The sequence below is a fragment of the Molothrus ater genome, chromosome 14 (assembly GCF_012460135.2).
Source record: "Molothrus ater isolate BHLD 08-10-18 breed brown headed cowbird chromosome 14, BPBGC_Mater_1.1, whole genome shotgun sequence".
Classification (NCBI taxonomy): domain Eukaryota; kingdom Metazoa; phylum Chordata; class Aves; order Passeriformes; family Icteridae; genus Molothrus; species Molothrus ater.
In genome coordinates this window covers 723,513-749,260 of record NC_050491.2, presented here as the reverse complement: position 1 = coordinate 749,260, position 25,748 = coordinate 723,513, and the positions used below count along the sequence as shown (strand labels likewise).

The following is a 25,748-nucleotide window of genomic DNA, read 5'->3' as shown; positions in this document are numbered from 1 at the left end:
AGCACTCAACAACTGGCACAGGCTCTATGGACGTCATGAGGGTCAGGAATGGAAAACAAGTACTGGCCATCCCTCAGACCTTCACAGCAGTGCACATACAGGTACTGTGGGTACCTGCCACACTGCAATCTGACATCAGCCTTCCAAGGCTTCCTGGGAAGGGCCAGGTCCGGCAGCCCAAACAGCAGGCTGGATATTCAGAATACTTCAGAATATTTGGAATATTTGATCATGAAAACCCAAATCCCATCCTGTGCATCACTGTGCACAGCTTGGGGACAGGACCACTCTTAATGAATCCCTAGAGATTCCAAGGAACCCAAGTGCAGAAACTCATGGTGGTACTACAGAAGGCAGCCAACGCACGTAATATCCTGATGCACTTGTTCCCCTATTTTCTTCCATATTGTCCCAGGCAAGCAGTGACAGGGTAAGAGGACACAGCCTCAGGCTGTGCCAGGGGAGGTTCAGGTTGGACATTAGCAGGAATTTCTTCCCAAGAAAGCTTGCTAACATTGGAAGAGGCTGTCCAGGGAGCTTGAGTCCCTATCCCTGGAGGTGTCTAGGGAAGACCTGGATGTGGCACTCTGTGCTGTGGGCTGGTGACAAGGTGGGGATCGGACACAAGTTGGACTCAATGAACCTGGAGGGCTTTTCCAACCTAAATGATGCTGTGACCCTATGACAAGCCATCCTGTCCTTCACATCCAAGGCAAGCAGAGCCCACCCACAATGCTCAGGGATGCACCAGCTGGCCCAGCCACCAACACCAGGACTGTGTGACCTCTCCAGGTCAGTGACAGTGGCATTAATGACAGCACCTTCACCCGGGTAGTGTCACCCCTCACCGATGGAAATGATGAGATCTCTCCTGAGGACAAACCCCACCAGGCGCTGGGATGCCCGGGACACCACCACGGGGTAGCCGCTGTAGGTGGTGCTGGTGACGATGGTCTCCACGTCCTCCACGGTCATGGTGTCCTGCGTGATGACTGTCAGGGGAGGGTCACTCTTGCGCGGCCGCATCACGTCCATGGCCCGTGTCTTGTGCGAGAACTCCTCCTTGGCCTCCAGGAAGGGGTACCCGTTGAGGCGGATGTGGGCATCGTAGATCCCCTCGCGGCCGATGGCGTCGGCCACCCACTTGCTGGTCATGGCTGCTGCCATCAGGGGCACGATGTACTCCAGCCCCCCGGTGAGCTCGAACATGATGACCACCAGCGACACGGTCATCCGGGTCACCCCCCCTGCCAACACAGCACGGCTCAGGTCACCCTGGCATTGTGTCACACCAGCCCCCACCTCTAGAGAAGGGTGGTGCCAGCACAGCTGGACTGTCCCGTTCAGCAGCACCAAACACAATCAGAACAGCACCAAAGCCTCTGTCCTGCCACAGCACCAGGCCCTGGCACGGAGCTCAGGGTCTCTGCGGGGTTTTATCTTGGCATGGTTTAATTACACTTTTGAGATTCAAGTCCCAAAACTACTCCCAAATATTTTACAGGAGTTTTGTTCCAATATCCATTCACCCTTCAGTGCTGCCCAGCAGAAAACAGAACCATTAATGAAGTCAAAGTGTATTTATCTTCCATCACTTTCATGCAAACAATCCCACAAGGGTCTGGGTTTGAAGGAACCGTGAAGTCCGTCTCATTCCAACCCCTGTCACAGGCAAGGATACCTCCCACTAGATGGGGTTGCTCAAACAAAGTGTATCCCCTCTAAAAAGGCCAAGATGGGGTTTGGTGGCATGTTTTTAGAGGAGAGTTTCTCCTGATAAAGTAGTCCATTAGGACTCCTGTACTATTCCATGGATGAGGGGACTGGGAATTGTGAAACTGAAGTTCAGTCACATGCACCCAGTCTCTCCAAGTCAGCCAAGAGGAAGAAGTGTTACTGAAAAACAGAGCACTTAAAAGCAGAATTGCATCATGAGATTTAAGGCCAGAACAGGAAGTAAAATGAATTAAAACCCCACAGGAAAATTCAAGTCCCTGGGCAGCCTCAACTGTTCTGGCTCCCACTCAGGAGCTCCCCACTGCAGCTGCTGTGCCCAGCACCGGGCTGGAGATGGCAAAAGAACACCACCAGGGTGAGGAACACATGGCACACTCTATTACAGAGTTTCCTGGGGTTCCTGAGGTGACACCAGCTCTGATGGTCAGTCACAACCACAGCTCTTCAGCCACAGAATCACTACAGGGTGGAAGGAGATTGTGTTTAAGGTCCCTCCCAGCCCAAACCATTCTGCGGTTCAGTGATTAAGGCAGGGATAACCTCTAAGATCAGGGAGTCCAACCATTCACCCACCACAGCACCTCTTCACACAGCCCACCAAGGCCCAGCCCCAGCTTACCCAGACAGGCGGCAGCGCCCACCATGGCGTAGAGGCCGGGGGTGATGCAGTCAGCCCCCGGGCTGCACCAGCCGCTGAAGATGGCCCAGTCATGGTGGTAGAAGGCCAGCTGCTCCACAGCAACCCCCAGCAGCCGGCCTGCGATGGCCCCCACGGCCATGCTGGGGATGAAGAGCCCTGAGGGCACCTGTGGGAACACGGGGCAGTGAGCAGCAGAGCCCAGGGACTGCACAGAAGAGTGGTGGAACCTCAAACCAGAGTGAGGCAGAGGCTTTGCTGGAGCTGAGCTGGAAGGGACATTTGAGAAGTCATCTAGTCCAATCCCCCTGCAATGAGCAGGGACATAAAAACTGTCCATCAGCTCACACCTGGGAACTGCACCTGCAGCTCCAGAGGCTGCACCAAACAACTTCCAAGCCCTCTGAGCAAGGAACAGCTCCAATTATGCATTAACAAATTAAGACACTGATTGCTTTGCAATTAGCTCTTTCATCTAAATCACATATTTATCAAAAAAGCTTGAGGCAGGACAATTTAGGAGCATTCTGTGTCTGGAAAATGGGATATGGAGCCCTGAGGCACCAGTTTTGTGACTGCATTTGGTGCCCACAGTCAGGCTGGAAGGCTTCTACTGCCCTCAGGGTCCAAGCAGCAGGACAAACAACTGCAGTCTGTCCCCTTCTGACAGAGCTTGGGGGAATACACGTCTGGTTAGAGAGGAAATAAAACTTTAAGGGTCCTGAAGAGCATGGGAAGAACATGAGCTCCTTTACAAGAAACCCTCACCTTCATGCCAAAGGTGAAGATTGTGATGAAGACCTTCATGATGAGGGCCAGTGCCAGCTGCCACATGGCTGTGTACACGCCAGGGCCAGCGGCGCGGTCAGGCAGATCATCCCCCTTGGTGCTGTTGAAATCGTTCACGTACTCGCAGAGCTTGGACGAGTCCAAAATCCCACAGTCATTGAAGAGCTCCGAGATCAGCTCGCTGGTGCTCATCCTGGTGTATTCGTTGGGGAAGGCCAGGATGGCTGTGATGGCCGTCACCACGATCACCTCCAGAACCGGGTACTTGCCCAGACGCGTCGTCTTGCGCCGCCTGCACCAGGCAATGTTGCTGCGGATGAAGAAAGCTCCCCAGAGCCCACCAAATATTCCCAGCAGGATGAAGGGCACCAGCTCCAGCAGATGCCATGGCATGTGGAACTCCACATAGAAGAGCACGAGGCGGCTGTTGCCAAAGGGGTTGATGGAGCGCAGGGTGAAGGCAGCAACCAGTGCAGCGAAGAAGGAACGCCAGAGGGTCTTCAGAGGGAAGTAGTAACTCACCTGAAGAGGAAAATGAAGCACATTTGGTCACTTGAACACTTAGCATGATGCCACTGCAGGGAGTAAAGCCAGGACAGAGATCCATGAGCACTGGCTCATCCCCTGCTCTCCAGCCAAGCACCCCAGGCTTGCTCTGGAGCTTCAGTTCAGTTCAATGAGGACTTCAGTGAGTGGGATGGACCCTGGCTTGCAGCACGTGCATGTGTCCTCTGTGATCCCTGGAGCAACTCACTTGCATAATAAAACCTGTCACACATCAGCCATGAGCTGAATTGAGAGAATTCTGTGGCTCTGCAAGGTCCAAAGTACCAAAGAGCAGTGCTTGCTATCACTGTCACCAACTATTGCTCAGCTGAGCAAATCCATCCCTGCCTTCCTCTGAAATCCATTCTGGTACTCTCCTGAGCTAAACAGCAATGGTCCTTTCACATCCAGATCAACAGATTAAGGATTAGGTGGTCCTTGGGAAGAAAAGAGGATTGATAAACCAGAGAACTTTGTTCCCAAGTGTAGGTATAGAAGAAGGGGTTACAAGTGACCTTGCCCCTGATAAATCACAGTTGTACTAATTACCAAAGAAGAACAACAGCCTTGCCCTTAATGGGTTGCAGCTGTGACTAATAAAGATAAGTGTGATAAAAGGGGTGGGTTGGCCAGTCAGGGAGAGCCTGGAGGAAGAGGACCTTGAGGGAGAAGACCTTGCAGAGGTAGAGGAGCCCTGAGGAAGAAGGAACAGGGAAGAGAACTGCTGCAAAAGATCTGCTGTGAGATCAGTCTGGGTCTGATAGACGTAGAGCCTGCTGTTGGAGCATGCAGTGATAGCAGAGCTAGGTAAAAGCCTGTGGTCAGAGGCAGCAAGGAAATAGCCAGCAGTCAGAGTCTGTGAGAGAAGCCAACAGCAGGAGTTTGCTGTAGTCACTCAGGACGGCTGAGCTGTAAAGAATAATAAACTGGAACCCTTTTCACGTTGTTAAATGAGAGTCTGTGTCTTGGCTCATTTCTATCCCTAACAAAAGGTCTGCTGCAACACCCAGGTACCCTGGGACACAGCTGTCAGGAGAGTGGACAAGGGAAAATGGCCTCAGGCTGTGCCAGGGGAGGGTCAGGTGTTGGACACCAAGAGGAATTTCTCCACAGGCTGTGTTTCTAACCCACAGAATTCCAAGGTTACCTCCTCCAGGCTGAAGAGCACTCCTCCAATGGGAGCTCCAAAAGCCACAGACACACCGGCGGCAGCAGCTGCTGACAGCACCTGAGGGACAGACAGAGGCACTCAGACTCCTCAGCCCTCCCAACCACCCCCCTTTTTCTGATTTGTCTTCATTTAAATTTGTACAGTGTTTATCTACAGCACAGTCAGCTAGGTCTGACCTGCTTTAAGGTAGCAGGGAAAAGGTGGAGTGAGCCAATTCCTTAAGAAGGAGCTCCAAAAAAGTCAGTTATCATGACAGGACCATTTAACCCACAACAGAACCACTTACCCTCAGCCCCAGAGCCCCAAGCCCAGCTGACCTCCCCAGGCTGGTGTCCCCACGCACCTCCCTGCGCTTGGCCTCGTTCTTGCGGTACTTGGTGAAGAGGTGGCACAGGATGTTCCCACAGCAGCAGGCCACGTGGACCAGGGGCCCCTCCTTGCCCAGGCTCAGCCCCGAGGACACGGCCAGCACTAGGGTGACGGTTTTGATGACCAGCGTCCACTTGCCCAGGTAGCCTCTAATGATGAAACCACTTAAGATAGTTTTGATCTGGAAGTCAAGCACACAAAGCTCTACAGGCTTTCATTCAAGCCCTGGTCAGAGCTCCTGCTTTACTGGACATTCCCAATCCTTTCCTACAGCTTACAAGAGTTCCCCTGAGCTATCAAAAGTGAGAGTCCATAAAAATATCTCTCAATGCAAAGGCAGGAGCAGCCATCTGAGTCCTTCCCTGAGGGCCACTATCCCTGCTGGAGGAACACCTGAGCAGTACCTCCTGCAGCAATGCCAGAACATCTGATTTTCCAAGGGACTGCACGGAGACTTTAGTATTAGACATGTTTCAAACAGCTTGGAAAAACACCTACATATGAAGCCATCACCTAAAGTGGAATCTATTATTCCATAACATGCATGTGTAAACTTTGGGTGGTGGATCCCTACCCCACCTGAAAAACAACCCACTCTCATTCTCACTCACCTCTGGGATCCCTGAGCCACAGGCATAGGGAGCAAAGCCCTTCACCAGGAGCACAGCAAGGAGGGAGAACATCAAGGCCCAGATAACATACATTAAGTAGTTGAGGATATATGCAAAGGCCCCCTGAAATACAGAGGAAATTGCCAAAATCAGATGGTTTCAACTGAAACCACATCAGACCTGGGCACTGAAGTGAGCACAGGTAATCAGCAGGACAGCATACAGAGTAATCAGCTAAAAATTGTGGGACCTGCCCTAAGTCTGAGGTTTCAAGGCCAGGTTCCATTTTCTGGGTTATCAACCATGGCATTCTCCCAGAACGTTCATGGGCAAAATACCCTCTAACAGCACATCCTGGACACAGCAGTGGCACACTGCACCTGTAAATGTGGCAGTGTTTTGCCTCCCCATATCCCCTCCAAGGACAACACCCACATAACCTGTTTATTCACACCCCTTTAGGGCCCCAACAATAAACCACTGAACCACCCAGAGCTTGGACTCCTGGCATCCACATCACCCCAGGGATGCTATACAGGCTGTGCAAACAGGGAATTCAGCACCAAAAGCAGTTCCAGGCACCCATCACCTCTCCATGGCCAAGGATCAGCTGGGACCAGCTCTTCCACTCAGGACACTTGTCCCTGTCGGTGAAGGTGGTGTTGGATTTCCAGCAGCAGTGCTCATGGTTGAACCAGAACCCTGCCAAACACACTCCTTCCTTCAGATCTGTCATCCAGTGGGCAGAGATGTCGATCAGACCTGCCAAGGAACCTGGTTTAAAGGGAAAAAAACCAAAATAATTTAATGAGCAGACTCAAACACCTGAAGGTCACAGTCTGCCCCACCAATTTTGGACTCACCTCCCAACACATAGAGCAGTGTGGTATTTCTGGCTACAACTCACTTTCATTCTATGCAGAGCTAAAGGATAGGATTTGCCTAGTTTTGAATAATTTCAATATATTGAAAAGAGCAAGTCAGGAAACAGAGCGTGGCTGATGATGTTTCAAAGGTTGACTTTGTGTGTCCAAATCCTGCCCTGCTTCACCAGCAATTAATTCTTCTCAATAACTGTTTGTTAAATACAGCACAGCAGCAGTGGGAGGGCAGAGAGGGATGTCCCACATTCCTGGGGGACTCAGACAAAATGTGTCACCAGGATCCAGGAGCTGTACCAACAACAGCAACACTGTGACAGGAATAAATCTGAATTTGGAGAAAACATTTCCAACCCTAATTTAAAAAAAGAAAAATAAAGGAGGGGAAAGTTACAACTGTGCCAAGTAAAACAAGGCAAGCAGAGCCAGCACAGAAGAGAAGTCAGGTTTTAAGAGGAATCTTCAAGTCACTTTTGTTAATAACTCCTCCAATCTCAGAACCCCCACACCAAGGCAGAGGCCAGGGACCTCTGATCCACAGAAACAAGTGGCAGCACAAGCTCCAGAGGCTGCAATAAACATGCAGCAAATCCCCCAGTTAATGACCAACTGGCCAGCAGCCTTTCTGGGTAAACATTAACACAAGATTTCACTCCATCCCTCGTGACAGATGCTTGCTGCTTCCTATTGGGAAGATTTGTATCCAAGTGATTTATTCCTGCTGCCCTGGGCCAAAGTTTGGATCTAAGTAATATAAGAGGTCTCAGACAGCTGAATTCTGAAAGACACCTGATTTCCAAGCAACACCTCTCCCTTTTTATATCTAAGTATAGACAGAAAAAAAACAAAAAATAAGAAACTTGCTGGCAGCCCCTGGAATTAACCTCTTCAGTACCCATGAGGAGCATTCAGCACAGACATTCCCAGTGTTTCAATCAGCTCTACTTTAATGAACGTTTTTTATTCATTTCAGAGTTCTATGCCAGCAGCAGACCCAGAGCAGTGTCCAGGACATCTCTCAGCCTCAGTTTTGTATTTTGGTTTTGCACAAATATAGGGTCAAAGCACTTAAAAATTAATTCCCTGTGAATTTACAAGGCAGCAGCAGAGTCCTTGGTGTCAGCACAAGCCCTTACTCCAAAATGCTGCTGCTCCAAGGATCTGCCAGGCCTTGGGGAGGAATGGATCCTGATGCTGCAATGCAGGAATTAGTTTTACCTGGAGTTTTGCTCTCACCTGCCAACAAACCAATAAGGAGCATCAACAGCCAGCCAGAGAAGGCATCGCTCACACTGTGCAGCAGGGCCCAGGTGGACTCTTTGCTTCTGTTGGTGATCTGGGATAGGGTTTGCAGAAAGAAACAAAAACCTGTGAGGACTCTGACCCACTGTGGTGTAAATGCTCTAAAACTACTTGGTGACACTGTGACTCTGCTTTGAGGAGGGAAAGAAAAAGCAGCTGACAGTGGCTGCTCCTACAGCTGCTGCAGCTCTGGGTGTGGGCAGGAGAATGGATCAAGGATGATGGAATCCCAGAACGGGTTGGGTCGAAAGGGACCTTAAAGATCAGCCAGTACCACCCCCTGTCATGGGCAGGGACACCTTCCACTATCCCAATCTCCATCCAACCTGGCCTGGAACACGTGCAAGGATGGGGCAGCCACAGCTTCTGTGGGCACCTGTGCCGGAGTCCGAACGATACGGACAGAGATTGGGGTTGCAGATTTAATGCCAGCAGAGAGGAATGGTCCAGCTGGGAACCAGGCACTGGTGGCACTGGGAAGTGGGACTCAGCCCTGTCCCAGATGCCCAGGATGGCTGAGGCCTGTCAGTCTCACTGCTCCTGACAGGCAGACAAAGGGTGACAGAACAGCCATTGTGTGCCCAGCTGCCTCTCCCAAGGGAAACGTTCCAGCTCACCACTGTTATTCCCCGTGACAAAGCAAGGCAGGAGCAGGCTGGGGACATGGGTGTTTCAGCTAAAGCCCCCCTTGCACTCTGAGCAGATTCCTTTGATTGCAGAGTGCTGTAGTCCTGGGAAGGAATTCTGGAAGAATTGAACTCAGTCTTCTCAAAAAAAAATATTCCCATAGAAAGAGCACCATTCACCAGTGCAAATGTGAGAGCAGAAAACCAGACTGGTTCTGTTCTCCATTTGGAATAAATCAAAGCCTTCAGAAGAGAAGCAGCAACCAAAAAACTGCAACATGTTGGATTTAGTGCTCCTTTTCCTCAAACTGAACTCTCAGCTCCCATCCTAAGGGCAATCCCTCCATCCCAGGGGTCTCCAAGAAGAGCCTCCCTACCCCAGCAAGAGTCACACATGAATTGTCCTGCACTCAGAGCCAGCGAGGAGGAGGAGCTTTTACCTCCCTGTGCCTGTCTCGATCCCTGGACTTCTCTCGCACCCAGTCTATGGTGTTAAAATCCTCGTAGGTGCCCACGCCAGGAAGAGGCTCCTCCAGGAAATCCATCATGGCACTCGTGCCGTTCATCCCTCCTCCATTATACGAGGAGAAGCCTGGTGGGGGAGGAAGGGGGAAAATTGAGCATTTCGTAGTTTTTCCTCTTTTTATAAAAAACCATAAGTCATTTAGGAGGAAAACCACAGATTTCAATGGAAATAAAGAGCTACTGAGGTGTTTCCTGAGCTGAATATCACAGGCAAATGTTCCCAGACGACCTGTGCCAGGGACACCCTCCCCAGCTTCAACAGATCACCCTGAGATGGGGTTGCTCTTGGAAATGACTGTTCAGAGCAAAGTAAATCACCACCAGCATCTAGATGGTGCCTTTTCCCCAAATCCAGGACTTGCCATGAGGATATTTTGCCATTTGAGGCAAGCAGATGGGAGAGGGAGAGGACAAAAGGAATATTTAGGACTTCCAACAGAGTTGAAGGGTATCCCAGGTAGATCTGGCAAGGATGAGAGCAGGATGGGCAGGAAGGCATGATGGGAGCAGGGAAACAGGGAAAGCAAAGCATCCAATGGGGCCTGGAAAGCAGAAAGTGGTACCAAATGGGGGCTTGGGAAAACACCAAACTGGAACTTGCAGCTTCCCTCAGGTGAGAACTCAGCCAAACAACTGGGCCTCCTGTCTAACCTGTTCCAGCCCATGGAAAACAATGCTTAGGTTGGGTGTACATTCCCCAAATTCTGGTTCTGGAAGACGCTGAGTGTTTGCAGTCATTCAGAGGGAAAAACAGAAGAGCAAAAACCAAAATCCAGTCAAAACTGGAAGGTGGGGGGAAGAGGAGGGTTAAAACTCCCAGACAGAAGGATAATGGTTGATACTTGAGCATATTTAGCTTGCAGATATCACAGGGGCAAAGGTGTCTCCAGATGGGAAAAATAAGGAATTCAAAGAGCTGCCCTCTGCCCCATCATTTGAAGCAGGGAGGGAAAAGAGCTGTGAAGTCTTCCCAAGCCCATCTCCCAGATTGCCACAGCTGCAGGAAAACAAGATGAGTCATGTACAGAACTGACAACCACCACAAAATAACCCACTTAAAACAGCTCCTTGCTTCACCTGGGACAAAAACAAAAAGATGGAGTTCTGCAGATCTCTTCCAAATGCTGAGTGCACAGGCTGTGAGACCCAACTGCACTGGGAGGGAAATGAGGCACATTTTCCGTGAGGAATCCCTGGTTTTAACAGCATTTTTAGACCAGAAGCTTGGAAATGCAAAATTAGTATCAAGGCTTCCAGAGATTTCCCCACTGAAACATCCCTGCAGGAAACCCCAGATGCTGCTCTCTAAATCTGATGGATCAGAACCTCCTGGAATAAACCATCCTGACAACAACATGAGCAAGGGAAGAACATGGAACACTGACACCTGTCTGGTGCTGCTCCAAGGACATGAGAGCTACCTGGCACAGGTATCCAGAGAACAAGCAGAGGCCCCATCCTGGTCACCTGAACAAGTCCCAGCTGCAGCCCAGAGCAGGAGCTGGGTTTGTTCCCACAGGAATGACCCCTCTCCCAGAAGCATCCCAATCATCCCTGACTCTGTGCTGCAGACAGCAGGCTCTCTCTGGCTATTCCCTTTTTTTTTTTTTTTTTTTGCCTATCTACCAAATCTTTTCTAAAGATAAAAGATACAGCTGTCCTAAAGAAAAGTATTCATGAAGGAGAGTTAACCAAGCTAATAGAACACCCTGAGAAGCATTTTCCACAAGAAGATGAGATCAGGCACATTCCATGCTCACTCTCCTGGAATGACTGCCCAGACCAGTGACTTTGAGCTGTCCTGGGAACACTCTCCCAGCTCAAAGCTTGCCCTGGAGCACCAGGAACCAGAACCCAAGGCACAAAGCAAGCATAGAGCTGCAATGACAGAGGGGCTGCAAGTCCTGGTACCCCCAGCAAGACTCTGATGGCACCTGCAGGAGCCCTCAGGCACAGCCCCTGTGATCCCATCCCATCCACAGCCCCACTGAGCCCATGGGCAGGTGGGATGGGCTGATCCCACTCCAGACCAAGCAGGTGCAGGTTGGAGCCTGATCCTGCTCTCCAGGATCCCTGTTCAGCCCAGCCTGCCCTCCTACAGCACCAGGATTTTTATTGCCAAAGGAGAATCCCGAGGTCTCCAGCCACAGACAATTGTTCATTTGACAGATGATACTGAGAAAACATCTTTATATTTTTTTCAGGGGTAATCTAGAACTACGAAATGGCTGACAGCCATAAATATTTATAAAGATCTTATTTCCTGCCTCAGCTTGCTGCAAATCAAGGATCCTAGGATTCCCAGATAGGAATAAAGGAGGAAAATGAGCTCTGTGATGCCCAAAACACATCCACGACGATTGCACAGATCTCCCTGTTTGTAACATCCACATCTCCAAATCAGAGACAGTGAGTGAAAAGTGACCCTGTCACAGCTCATTTCAAACAGATTTCTCAGTGTTCTGATCACTCGCCAGAAGGGGTTAATTAATGCTCACTTCAGACCCTGCCGAGCTTCGGAAAACCAGGCTGCACTTGGTGAAGTTCCAGGCTGTGCCATGTGCCACCCCACAAAGCCACAGCATTTGCTGACTGTCCTGCCAGTGACAAGGAGACAGCCACGGCACCTGGAGAGCTCAGTGGCTGCTTCCCTGCTCCAGGAAATCCCAGAAATGCGGGGGGTTCACAGGGACAGTGAACAAACAACCATTACACAGCAGAAATCCCACAGCCCACCCAGCCTGCTCCACCACCCTCATCTGGCTCTGCTGCCCCACGGCGTGCACGGACACAGGGACACATTCCCCTTGGCTCACATCTCCTTTTCCTCCCTGCAAGGGTCTCCTCACCCCGGCTCAGCCACTGCCCATCCCGCAGGAGCAGCTCCGGGGGTCTGTCCGTGCCGTGGCCGAGCGCAGGGGGGCATTCCCGGGGCTTACAGCGGCACTCCGTGCATCCTCCTCCTCCTCCTCCTCCTCCTCCTCCGGGCGATCCCGCAGCGCTGCTGGGCCCTCCCCGCCCCTGGCGTCACCGGCACCGTCACCAGGGCCAGCCCCTGCAACTGCCGGGGACACTGTCACCAGCGCCAGCCCCTGCACCCCACCGGGGGACACTGTCACCAGGGCCAGCCCCTGCAACTGCCGGGGACACTGTCACCAGGGCCAGCCCCTGTAACCCACCAGAGGGACACTGTCACCAGGGCCAGCCCCTGCACCCACCAGGGGGACACCGTCACCAGGGCCAGCCCCTGCAACTGCCGGGGACACTGTCACCAGGGCCAGCCCCTGCAACTGCCGGGGACACTGTCACCAGGGCCAGCCCCTGCAACTGCCGGGGACACTGTCACCAGGGCCAGCCCCTGTAACCCACCAGAGGGACACTGTCACCAGGGCCAGCCCTTGTAACTGCCGGGGACACTGTCACCAGGGCCAGCCCCTGCACCCCACCGGGGGACACTGTCACCAGGGCCCTTGTAACCAACAAGGGGACATCTCTGGACCCACTCCCGCAGCTCCAGCTCCTCCCTGTGCTGGGCCCCAGGGCTGGGGCAGCTCTGCAGGTGGGGTCTCACCTGAGCAGGGCAGAATCCCCCCCTCCCCTGCTGCCCACACTGCACGATCAGCCCAGGGCACAGGGAGTTTCCAGCATCATGGCCAGGGCAAGTTGAGCTTCTGATCCACCAAGAGCCCCAAGTCCTTCTCCTCAGAGCTGCTCTCCATCCACTCTCCCCCCCAGGCTGGATTTGCTCCTGCCATTACCCCAACCCAAGTGCCACTTTTGCTTCACCCAACAGCCCAGCCCCAAGGATCCACCAAACCCAAACCTTAACCATGGAGGGACACCCAGGCACAAGCACTCTGCTCACCACCTCCCACATGGGACACTTCCTGCTCTGCAGCCCATTCCCAAAGCTCTGCCCCAAGTCACGATGCAGCTCAGGAAAGCACATTTATCAACAGTCTCCTGACAGTGGTGGGTCAGTCACAAACCCCTTTCTTTTCCCACCCAGCTGATATTTTCCTTACTTAGTAACTCCCAGGAACGCTCTTTGCTCCCTGCCTTTCAGTAGGCAGGCACTGAATTTTCCTTTTGTCCTCTGGGCACAGTCAGACTTCAAAAGCTCTCCCAACACACAGCCGCCTTTATCTCACCTTTATTCAGTGCACACAGAGCTCAAAGGGGCTGGTGATTAAGTTCCTCGGACTCCAATTTGCTGGTGATAACTTGTCATTCAAGCATTGTCTGGGAGGCTGAAACTCTGCACACTCCCCACACTGACTTTGGTCTCCCTGATAAAAGCTCCCGGGTTCTGTGTGAGGTCAAGGAGGAAGGCGGGTGAAGAAAGCAGGGGAGATGAGCCAGCTCAAAGCTCCCACTTCAATTTTAATTTAATTTTTAATCTGAGATGCAAAATAACTCACTGCTAAATCCTGTTTGTGCTTATAAGCACCAGGGAATCACTGAGGGTAAACTGGGCACTCAGACCTCTGATTATGGAGTCACAGACAGCTTTGAGTTGGAAGGGACTTAAAGCTCATCTCATTCCACCTCTGCCAGGGGAAGAGACACCTTCCACTGTCCCAGGCTGCTCCAAACCCCAGTGTCCAACCTGGCCTTGGATACTGCCAGGGATCCAGGGGCAGCCACAGCTGCTCTGGGTACCCTGTGCCAGGGCCTGCCCACCCCTACAGGGAAGAATTTCTTCTTAAATCTAACCTCAATCTTCCCTCTCTCAGTTCAAACCAATCCCTGTCACTACCTGCCTCAATTCTTGCCTTTAAAACTCAAGGAGAAAAAACCTTTTAAAATGCCACAGAGAAAAGGAGACCTTCCACCACTGGAACACTTTAGAGTCTTCCTCTGAATGGAGGGGAGAACTTTGGTCACCCTCTCCCAGCTGGGCCCCCACAGCTTCAGGTTTCACACTGGCACCCCAACATCTGCCAGCAAACATCTGAAGTCAGCAGGGGAAGTTCACAGGGAGAACTGAAACTGGCATTTGGGCAAGAAGCTCTTCCCCCTTTAAAGTTTCCTCTTTTACTTCAGTGTCACCCTCCCCTGAGGACCTGAGTACTTGTCAACAGAGAGAGCCAGGGGAAGCACTCCTTAGAGTTCAGTATATCCACATGGATTCACCCCTTCTCCATGAATTTCACTGCTCTGACTCCAGGAGGAGGAGCAGATCCTCTGGCCAGACAAGGGGTGGCAGGGGAAGCACCAAATCCTCTGTGCTGCCACGCAGAGAGATTCTCTCCACGACAGAAAACCTCCAAAATTACAGATAAGCAAGAAAGGAAGGGAGGGGACAGTCTGTGCTCATATCACAACCCTCAATGCTGCAATTTCATGGCACTCACATCCCTCCCTCCTGCCACTGCCAGCTCTTCTCCACAGAAGCTACTTTGGGAAACTCCAGGAAGGATTCTCCTGAAGCCAGAGGATATGCTCCATGTCACGGCCCAGGAGCCACACAGATCCAGCATGGAATCCTGCAAACTCTTCACCCTGGTGCCAGGAAACACCAGACCCATCCTGGGCAGAGGCCAGCGGCACCCCCACAGCAAATATTCCCATTAAATCCTATCCAAAGCCATCAGGAAAAACAGAAAGGGGAGAGCTCGTGGGTGTTACCTCCCATCTCCCTGTCGAGTGGCGGGTCATCGTCGGCCATGGAGAAATCCATGGATGCTCCAGCTATTTCCAGCATATCCTCATCGCTGGTGGCACTCTGGAAGCTCCCCCGACGAAAGCCCTTCTGATCCATGGCCAGAGCTTCCAGACCTGCCAGCAAAGGGAAGCTTTTTAGAGCACAAGCAGGAAAACTCATTTTCACACCCAACTGGACTGACACTTGACCCTGGAGACCCAGAGGCTGCACTGCTCTTCCCATGGGAAGGCTGGATGCAGTGATGTCACCTGAAGTTCAGGCTGGAATTCCAGTGTTAGCCAGGGCAAGAGCCACTCCACATATTATTATTATTTAATTTTTATTAAATAATCTCCACACATGCTCTCAACAGGTTTGCAATGATTTTTTTATTGGACCCCACCAATCTCAAGGAGCTGCCCATGCCACACCATGACAAGAGATCCATTGTCTCTCCTCCTCTTTTCCAGGACAGCAGAGGAACTACAAAAGCACAAGCTCTGAAAACATAATAATAAACTAAATAGGGGGGGGAAAGTCAGATGTGAGCCACAAAAACAGCTCTTGCCACATGGAAATGGGAATCTTCACATTTCCGAGAAGACAGAACCACAGAATGGTCTCAGTTGGAAAGGACCTCCAAGACCATGGAGTCCAAACTGCCAAATCCCTGCCTTGTCCCCATCCCAGAGTACTGAGTGCCACCTCCAGGCCTTCCTTGGACACCTCCAGGGATGGGGACTCCAAACCTCCTTGGGCAGCCCCTTCCAATGTTAGCAAGCTTTCCTGTGAAGAAATTCCTCCTGGTGTCCAATCTGAACCTCCCCTGGCACAGCTTGAGGCCGCCCTGGTCCTACTGACCACACTGTTATTGATCCAGGCCAGGTTGCCTGCCTGGACTCACTGCTGGCCACATGCACTTTGCTCTTGCAAACACTGATTTTCTTCCAGAGAATTAAGAGACAAACCAATCACATAGCTCAGACCTGTTCCAGGAAGGGAAACACCAGCCAGCACTTCCCAACAGGCTGAATTACACACTCTGCAGAAAACACTTCCTATTACACAGAAGAAGCCATCACAGTACACTGCACAGGGTGCTCTCTGCTGAGCCTTACACTGTGGAACACCATGTTTCTTAACTTTTACACCATGTTTTCTCACTAAACTGCCACAGAAGAGCCTGGCAAGGGGGGAGACAAGGAGAGCTGGGTGCTTGGGAAGGTACACGAGCAGCTGCACACCTTGAGAGCACACAGACAGTGTGGCCCAGAGAGCCAAGGGCAGGAGAAACCCAGGAATTCAAACTTATTTACCAGTGATAACAATTCAATGGCACTCAAGTGTTGTGATGCTCTTACAGTAAACTGCTTCCAGGGAGCACAGAAGGTCCAGCTCCCTGCCTGGGAGGCAGGAATGGCCCAGTCAGCCTGGCAGAGAATTAAGGGAACTGTGCTCGTGTGTCTCAGTGCTCATTGCAGCATAACATGGTTTTACAGATATTTTCCAATAAGATTCAGTGGGTAAAAATATGTGGGAAATGGGGCTAAAATATCTCTGTATTTGTACAATCCCAGAATGGTTGGGGTGGGAGGGATCTTGAAGTCCATCTCATTCTACCCCTTGCCACGGGCAGGGACACCTCCCATGTCCCAGGCTGCTCCAAGCCCCATCCAACCCGACCTTGGACACTTGCAGGGATCCAGGAGCAGCCACAGCTGCTCTGGGCACCCTGTGACAGGACCTCTCCACCCTCACAGGGAAGAATTTCTCCCTAATTCCATCTAAAGCTCTCTGGTTTGCACAGAAAGCAGCAGTTCCTGCAGCACAGGCAGAGCAACAGCATCTCCTGCTTCCCTCAATCCCTCCCTGAGCTGGTTCTCATTGACAGCTTTAAAACCCAAAAGCACAGCAGCAAACACGGCACCTTCCAACCACAGCAGAGCCCAGAGAATGCTTGGCAGCACAAGAAGGACACACAGGAGGATAATTCCATGCTCACTTCTCCTGTCAGATCGAGACAAGAGGTTTAAGACACTTTTTCTTACCAAAACACTCCCTCTACAGATACTTTCCCAGGCACAAGGAATAAAATTAAATAAAAAATAGACCATTTTCATGCTTATCTGGTTGTTTATTTACCCCAGTTCTCCATCGGGCAACAGCTGCCTCTTTGCAAAGGCCCTGGTGCTGCCAGAACCCCCGGAGCACTCATACATACCCCAGGACTGCCAGTGTCCCCAACGCCCATGGGACACCATCCTCCTCCAGCTGCTGCCATCCACCTCCTCTGCCCTTCTACTCCGTCCTGGTGCTCCCCATGGCAGTCAGAGAAAGGGAAGCAGCAAAGCAGAACCCGGCAGGGTCCCCAGGCTGCCGCCTGGAAGTGACTCAGTGACAGCGCTGGCAGCAGGAAGCCGGAGCCTCGCTGCCATTTCCAATCCAAACCCCAAGCATTCCAAGGTTTTCTCCTAGCTCCAGGCTGGGTGCCACCCAGATGGGCTCCCTCAGTCTCGCTGTACCACCCATCCCAGTGGCACCATGGCAGCAGGGGATGGGACCAGCACTCCAGAGCTCCGGCACCCCACGCTCACAGCAGCCCTTCCAGCACACAGGCTTGAGGGTTTCCCAGTCACAGCATGGAAAAAGCTCCCACAGCATTTTTTCCTCCTTGTCAGAGGAGAGGCTCGATCTCAGCTCCAGCAGCACCAAATGGAAATCACACCAGGAGCACCCTGCCAGGAGCAGGCAGCAGTCCCAAGCAGCCACCTCAGGAGCCATTCCTGCTGTGGGAAGGAGTCAGGTTACCACCTAGTGGCTGTTTCCACTGGGAAACCAAAACCTGCATCACGAGACTGGGGCTTCTTTAAAGATCAGCAAATCTAAGCTGAGCTTTGACAGCTCAGGGCTTTCCTTCCTTGCCAGCCCCAGGTGGTTCTCAGGCACATCCCTTCCCCCAAGTACCAGACCACTGGTGTATAAACTAGGAAAAAACTGCAGAATAAGCCCATTTTAACTGAATATAAAAAGAAAGGAGAAAAAAAAATGTAGCATTTGGCTGTTGGGTCAACACTCCTGGTGCCTGGCTGGGAGCCAGCAGAGACAGGCTTTCATAGTCCTAGAATGGCTTGGGTGGGAAGGGACCTTAAAGCTCATCCCACTTCTACCATGGGCAGGGTCACCTTCCACTATTCCAGGTTGCTCCAAGCTCCATCCAGCCTGGCCTTGGACACTTCCAGGGACAGGGAGTCCACAACGTCTCTGGGCAACATCATCACTCTACAGGCTTCCACCAACACTAAAAAATCCCCACATTTCCCATCCTAAACAGAGGAAGGGAGTCCATGAGGGTGAAACTCCACCTATGTGTGAACTGAGAGAGCTGGTTTGGATTTTTCTGTATTCCAGCCCTCGAGACATGGAACCCTCTGCAGGAGGAGCTGAACTGAGAAGCCTGGTGCACAGGCTGTGCTGCCAAATCAATACCCCAGGGAGGGGCCAGCCCTGTGTCCCCATGCTGTGACAAAAGAGCTGATGATTTGCCTCAGGCACTTCCCAAGACAATGTTATTTTTCCAAGCCATATTCTCCTCCAATTCCCTGCGCTGTATGAAGTGACCACAAACAGTCTCAGATTTGGTTGAGAGGAAACTACACCAAATTTCCAAGGGCCTGGAGTGACAGGACAAGGGGGAATGGTTTCACCCCTGCAGAGGACAAGGTTAGATACTGGGAAGGAATTCCTCCCTGTAGCAGTGGGGAGACCCTGGCACAAGCTGCCCAGAGAAGCTGTGGCAGCCCCATCCCTGGAATATTCAAGGCCAGGTTGAACAGGGCTTGGAGCACACTGGGTTTGAGGAAGGTGTCCCTGTCCATGGCAATAGATGGTCTTCAAGGTCTCTTGCAGCCCAACCCATTCCAGGATTCTGACAGCTCCATTCCCAGGGTGGCCACAGAGGACGCCAGTGCTGCCCCAGCCTCGCGCCAGGGCAGGAGCAGGATCCTGGAGAAGCTGTCCCTGCTGTCCCACGGGCACAGAGCTGACCTCTCCAGGCAGCCTCTTGCCCTCGGAGGCTGCTCCAGCACAGGCAAACACATCCTGGGAATGCTGCCTGTGTTGGCCAGGGCTGTCCAGCCACGCCAGCCCGAACAATAGGTTTGAGAGAAACTGGGAATTCTACCAACACAGGCTGAACACAAAGACTTGCATTGTTTTAGGGCTTGTTTGGGGCTCCTTTGCTGTTCTCTGACGCACACCCTCACAGGCCCTGGGAGCCAATACTGCAGGCTCTGCTCTGACATCCCTCCAGCCAGGTTACCGGGCTGTCATACATCACCAGTCACAGCAGACAGCAGCACGTGAATCCTGTGGCAGTTTGGGTTTCCCAGGCACCCGGGCTCACAGGGTGTTGTGGGATTCACTGCCATCCCGGGATGCACAGACACACAGAGCCCTCGTCCTTCCATCCGCACCAGGACCACCTCTTCTGGAACAATCCACCATTCCATAGAGCTCTGCCCCTCAGCCCAGGACACTGGAACACTCAAACAGAGGCAAACAGCAACACACCCATCCCAAAACCACTCCAGCAACTGCTCCAGCAGCAGGTACAGACCAAGCTGAGTGCACAGATGTGACCGAAGACACTGCCAGCCCTGTTCAGAACCAGCACCAGTCCTCCAAAAGCCAAAATAAACACTGTTAACACTAATCCAGCTGAGCTGGGAGCACTGGTACATCACAACTCAGAATCAGGAACACATTTTGACTACTTATTCACAGTTATCTGCCCCATCCATTAGTTTCACTACAAAACATCTTTTTTTTTCCTCCTAAACTTTCCATCTTTACCATTTTAGCTCTCACTTAAAAAGCCACAATCTCTGCTCAGCCACCTCTTCCCAGGAGTTTCCTCACAACTATTGCCAGCTTCCTTTCCTTTTTGCTTAACGTTTTGACTAAAAGCAGCTCAACATGAAAATGCCCAAGACCAAATTTACAGGTAGCTTGTGACCAGTTGAAGGGAGGTTGCTACTGGACTCTAAACTGCATTTTCCAGACTAAATCCAGTCGTTTACAGCAGTTTCCATACTCAAACACAATAACAGCTTCTTTGCCATTCCTAGCCTCTGGGAATCCAGGATGGTGTTACAGCTCCATGTGGGAGGATCACCCTGTTTGCCCAGCAGTGTGGGAATTTATAAAATTAAAGGGTTTTGGGACAGCTGCAAAAGGCAGGCCTCAAAGACAGCAGAATTGTGATTAGGGCTAAGCTGTAGCCATGAGATAGGTCAGCAGAAAAATTATGTAAGAAGTAGAAAAGTAAGGACAAATAGAACAATGGTCTGTGTATTAACGTTTGTCTAGAATAATTGTTTAAGTGGCAGAAAAGTATATTTAGCAAGATATTAGGAAGTTTTAAGTTTAATAATGGAGCTGTGTGTATTGTATTTTAAGGCTTACAAACAGATATTGTATTTGAAATAAGCAAGCATTGTTTTAATTAAAAGTACATGTGCTTATAGTGATTGGATAGAACTACTGTCAATATGTTTTTGTTTTGTGTGATTGGTCAAAAAACTTTTAAAGTAAGTTGTAACATTAAGTTACAACAACAAAGTTGCTGTAAACAAAGTTGTTTACAGCAGTTTCCATACTCAAACACAATAACAGCTTCTCTGCCATTCCTAGGCTCTTTGGGAATCCAGGACATTGTCACAGCTCCGTGTGGGAGTATCACCCTGTGATAAGGCTGGTAAGGGATGAGGAGCAGGTGCCCATGGGCAGCCTGGCCCAGCACACCCTGCCCACGGCCCAGCACCGCTCACACAGCCCCAAGCGTGCCCGCACAGACCCAGAGGGGAGCAGCCCGAGCTAACGGGGCTGGTTTGCACCAGGCGGCAGCTGGGACAGGGTCCCGAGGCTACAGCCCCACAGATTCATCCCAATGCACAGCAGAGTGTGAAAACAGCCCCAGCACATCTGCCACAAAAGCAACCGGAAAATGGCCTGGGTGCAAATGAGATGTTAATAGCTAGAACCATGGAATTCCAGAATGACTGGGGTGGGAAGTGACCTGAAAGTTCATCTCCTGCCATGGGCAGGGACACCTTCCACTATCCCAGGTTGCTCCAAGCTCTGTCCAACCTGGCCTTGGACACTTCCAGGGATGGGGCAGCCACAGCTTCTCTGCAACAAATAAGAGAATACTTCCCAAATAAGTAAGTTACTGGTTTGGGCATTTGTTCTGTAGTGTTTTGTAAGCTCATTTCCACTTTCCAGTTATAAATGCCTCTGCTGAACTCACACACTGTCCATTCACCACCACAGAGGATCCACACCTTTGGATCACATGCCTTACACTTATCCCATTCTTCCCATATCTGCTGTTTAGTTATTCTCCTGGAATTCAAAAGGAAAAAGGATCTGCTGTTACAGATCTAACAGAGAAAGCTGATGCCCAAAACTGTGCCAGACAGAAAAAAGCCAAATAAAATACCTGATAAAATACCATCTCACCTCAAAAATCACCTCTTTTTTCCAATTTTTCTTTCTCCTTTAATTGTTTTAAGGACTACCATGGCTACAAAAGCAAGACTTCAACAGATATTTTCAATGATATTTTATAGTCCAGTTTAGTGTCACACTTGCATCGAGTCCCAGCCAGAAATCTGTCATTCCATGCTTTGTGAACCCACAGCTGGATCTCTTCCAGCAGAACACCTTCCCCTTTTGGTGTTCTTTTCAGGAGACACTTCTCAGCACACCCCAAAATCCAAACAGCACCACATGGAACCAGGTCCAGACTCATTCTGATGAGAACTAAGCTCTGCCTCTTGCTCAGCAAGGTGGAAAACCCCCACCATACTGAAATATGGGCTGCAACAGGTTTAAGAGGGGATTTTCAGGTGCACAGAGAACACAAAACACCCAGCTTGCACAAAATCCTAGGAGAGAACAGGCTGGGAAAGCCTCCCTGAGGTGAGGGAAAGGGTAAGGGAACGAGAGCCAGAGCCCAGGCTGGGGCTGCTGAGCCCCTGGGGAGCCACGTGGCTGACGTGGAGCTGCTGCCAGCTGCAGTGGGAATTACTCGGTGAGAGCTGAGCACACCAGGTACATTTCCAAGCCCTCCCTCTCCACAAAATCCATCCCAGATGCTCAGCACACAACATGGAGATGATTTTATACATTTTTATCAAACCACAGGATCTCATTCCACTCACAGGCACCTCCCTGACCTGAACTACAAACTCTCCTTCCTTGCCAATGGTTAAGAAATGAACAGAAGTTCCTGAAGAAAGAAGGAATAAAGGCAGCCCTTTGGAAGTGCTGGAACACAGCCCAGCAGCTCTGACCCCCACTGCACTGAGGCAGAACAGGCTGGCACAATAGCACAGAGCCAGCGCAGCACTGGAGCCACTCTCCAGACTCATTGAATTTCCAGGGATGGTTCCAACCTCTTCCCAAAGCAGGACACACATTCCAACCCCACCTTCCACCCAGCAACAGCACAAACTGGGACATTTTGGGCCCAAGTATTCTGGAGGAAAAGCCATGAAGAGGAAAAGGGACTATTAAGAAGAAAGTCAGGGATATGATGGAAATATCCCACCCCAAAACGGCACCAGTTGCTCTGTCAGACCAAAGTGCTCAGCTAGGCTTGCTCCTCTCCCCAAACTCCAGGGACAACCACAGCATCCTTGTTCCAACCAAAACACGTATCCATCCACAGAGAGCAAGGAATGGTGGCCTAAACTGCCAGAGGGCAGGGGGGATATGTGGGATACAGGGGAGAAATTCTTCCCTGGGAGGGTGGGCAGGCCCTGGCACAGGTGCCCAGAGCAGCTGTGGCTGCCCCTGGATCCCTGGCAGTGCCCAAGACCAGGCTGGACACTGGGGCTGGGAGCACCCTGGAGTCCCTGTCCCTGGCAGGGGGTGGGACTGGATGGACTTTAAGATCCCTTCCAACCCAAAGCATTCTATGACCTATAAAACCAGGGCTCACAGTCCCTCACAAACACCTGCTGTGAGGCTGTGCTGCAGCACCAGGAAGGGGTTGTTATCCCAGAGGAAACAATTAAAGGGCTGATGCACAGAACCATTCCCACCCATGCCGTCACCTCTGCACTCACACCCAAATCCAAGCTGCTGGACAAACCTGCTGGATGAGTCCGTGACCAGACCATGGCACGGTCAGTCAGTGCCAGCCCTCACCTGTCTGGGCAGCCTGGGGCTGCAGACATCCCAGGCAACTCCCAGAACACCCAGGGGACGAGGGGTACTGTGTGGATGAACTCTGTGTAAACATACTCCAGGTGAGAAATTTGGGGGCCAACTTGCCTTCCTTTACTAGCAGCCACATCCAGCTGGAGACACAGCTGGTGCCACCTTGCACAACAAGGAGGGAAGAAGAAAATGAGGGACTGTGACAAAGGGAAAGAAATTATCTGGGATTTTGGGGGGGGGGGAGGGGGTGAAGGTACATGCAAGGTACAGGAGCACAAATCTCAAAAGATATTTTGGTGCAGCCAAGTGTGAGGTCACACCCCCCAGCCCATTCCCTACCCCGTGCACAGGGTGGGGGCCATTCCCAAGGGGGCAGCTCAGCACAGCCAGAAGATGATTTGGCTGCTGCATCCCAAAGAAGTAAAAACAATGATCTATTCTACACAAGCACCACCCATGCCACCCGTGAAAGCAATCCTGGTTTTGAGTCCTTGTGGGAATAAAGGGAGTCAGAAGAGCAGTAGTGTCCGCCAGCCATGTCCCCACAGTCTCCCAGGTGCTCCCAGTCCTGTCCCGTGGACTCCTGAGCCTGGAACAGAACCACCAACACCTGGAAAATTCCAAAGTGTGCATTCCACAAACACCTGCTCTGAACAGATGTAGTAAGTTGAATCATTCATTTCATTCTGGCTGCAAAAACCTGAGGAACACGATCCAAAATTAAGGAAGGCTGTAAAGCCTGGACAAGGCAAAGCTCACAGCACTCAGAGGCTGGGAACACAGAGTATCACAGGATTCCCAAACAGGATTGCCCGTCCCTCTCTACTCCTGGAGATTTCATCAGAGGTGAGCTCTCCATGAGCACCCAAACAGACCTAGAGGGACACCAGCTCCACCCCGTGCACTGCAGCAGGGACAGACAGGAGGGAATCCCATCCCTGTGCTGCCCCATCCCATTCTCTCCCCCCAGCACCGGCATTCCCCACAGAGCGGTCGGCAACCATTCCAGAGGGTCATTTATCCATCCAACAAGCTGTGTCGGTACCTTCTGCCAAGGATCAGCTGATCCTGCCGCCACTCTGGCACCTCCTGGAGCTGCTGGATGAGAAAGAGAGCTTCAGGCAAGGAAGCCCAGCCAGGACACAGGGCCCTCCCCAGGCTGAGCCTGCACCTGGCACAGGGGGGCTGCTGGCACCTCACACAGGGGACTCACGGAGTCACAGAAGGGCTTGGGATGGGAGGGACCTCCCAGCCCATCTCCCACCCCCTGCCATGGCAGGGACACCTCCCAGTGTCCCAGGCTACTCCAAGCCCCAATATCCAGCCTGGCCTTGGGCACTGCCAGGGATCCAGGGGCAGCCCCAGCTGCTCTGGGCACCCTGTGCCAGGGTCTGCCCACCCTGCCAGGGAACAATTCCTCCCCAGTACCCCAGCCCGACAACCCTGCCCTCCGGCAGTGGGAAGTCACTGACTCCTGCCAGCTACGGGCACGTCCCTGGCCGACGCGGGGATCCGCAAGCCCCGGGTTCCGTCACGGCCCCGAGCTTCCACCACCGCCTCTGGCAAAGCTCCCAGTGCGGCGGCCGCGTTCCTCCCCACCGGGGCCCAGGACACGGCCGCACACACCGGAAGGGAAGAGGACGCGCTGTCGCCCTGCCCGGGCCCTGTTCCCGTACCTCGGCCTGGCCCGTCCCGGGCCCGGCGCCCGCGGCCCCTCCGGCGGCTCCTCCGGCGGGGCGGGCGGAAGGGGCGGGTCCAATTGTAGGCGTGGTCTTGCGAGACCACGCCCCCGCAGGCGCATTCGAAGCACGGGCCGACCGCGCCGGCGCCATCTTGGGTGAGGGCACCGCGCTCTTAAAGCGGCAGCGTCTCCTTCTGCACGGCGGGGACAGCGGGACGGCTTCTGCCCTGCCCCGCCCCGCCCCGCCCCGCCCCGCCCCGCCCCGCCGCGCCCCCGTCCCTGTCCCTGTCCCTGTCCCTGCCCCTGCCCCGCCCCTGCCCTCCCATCGCTCGCACCCGACCTCGGACCCCCGTCACTGTTCAGCCCCACCCTCGGTCCCCCAGCAGAGACTGCCCATCACTGACCCCCCCATTGCTGCTGACCCTCCATCACTGACCCTCCATCACTGACCCAACACTGACCCTTCATCACTGACCCATCACTGACCTCCATCACTGACCCATCACTGACCTCCATCACTGATCCCCCCATCTTTGACCGTCCCTGGCCTCTCCAGAAGAGACCCCCACCAGTGATGCCTCCTCCTTGTCCCCCTACGGAGCCCGCCCTGTGTCCCAGTGTCCCAGCGGCACCCCCGTGTCCCCGTGCCGGGGTCACCAGAGGGCGGCAGAGGCCCGGGCAGGAGCCTCCCGGAGCTCCGTTACCCCGTGGCTGCCTCAAAAGCCGCTGGTTTCTCCTCCGGGTCTGGAAACGTGGCCGGTTCCTGCTGGGAGACCACCCAGAGGAGCACGAAGCCCTGGAGTGATCACAGATCCATGGAATTTTGGGGGTTGGAAAAACTCTCCAAGATCCCAGGACTGCCGAGGCCATCACTAGCCCATGTCCCACGTGCCACATCGCAAGGGCTGTTTAACCCCTCCGGGGATGGGCACTCCACCACTGCCCTGGGCACCACTGCCAGGGCTGGGCAGCCCTTTCCATGAAGGAATTTTCTCAATAT

General features: G+C 52.5%; 1 protein-coding gene across 9 annotated transcripts in view; it reads right to left on the bottom strand.

The window, feature by feature from the left end:
* The window catches only part of LOC118698561 (H(+)/Cl(-) exchange transporter 5), a 30,193-nt gene extending 5,375 nt beyond the window's left edge, over nt 1-24,818 (bottom strand). For 4 of the 9 annotated variants that reach the window (XR_008508611.1, XR_004981912.2, XR_004981913.2 and 1 more), the window contains exons 1-12: nt 24,744-24,818; nt 24,113-24,165; nt 14,826-14,975; nt 9,110-9,261; nt 7,978-8,077; nt 6,450-6,634; nt 5,861-5,983; nt 5,224-5,430; nt 4,857-4,937; nt 3,143-3,685; nt 2,357-2,543; nt 849-1,247 (exon numbers count right to left, since the gene is read on the bottom strand). Coding sequence is in view for 6 of the 9 variants with exons in the window: in XM_036401933.2 (XP_036257826.1) it covers nt 849-1,247; nt 2,357-2,543; nt 3,143-3,685; nt 4,857-4,937; nt 5,224-5,430; nt 5,861-5,983; nt 6,450-6,634; nt 7,978-8,077; nt 9,110-9,261; nt 14,826-14,958 (2,110 nt within the window). In the remaining 3 variants the exon portion in view is untranslated. Of the gene's footprint in view, nt 1-848; nt 1,248-2,356; nt 2,544-3,142; nt 3,686-4,856; nt 4,938-5,223; nt 5,431-5,860; nt 5,984-6,449; nt 6,635-7,977; nt 8,078-9,109; nt 9,262-12,043; nt 12,116-14,825; nt 14,976-24,112; nt 24,166-24,743 lie in introns of those variants that run through there. The other 5 variants (XM_036401934.2, XM_036401936.2, XM_036401935.2 and 2 more) reach the window with 5 other exon arrangements.
* Nucleotides 24,819-25,748: the final 930 nt, after the last annotated feature.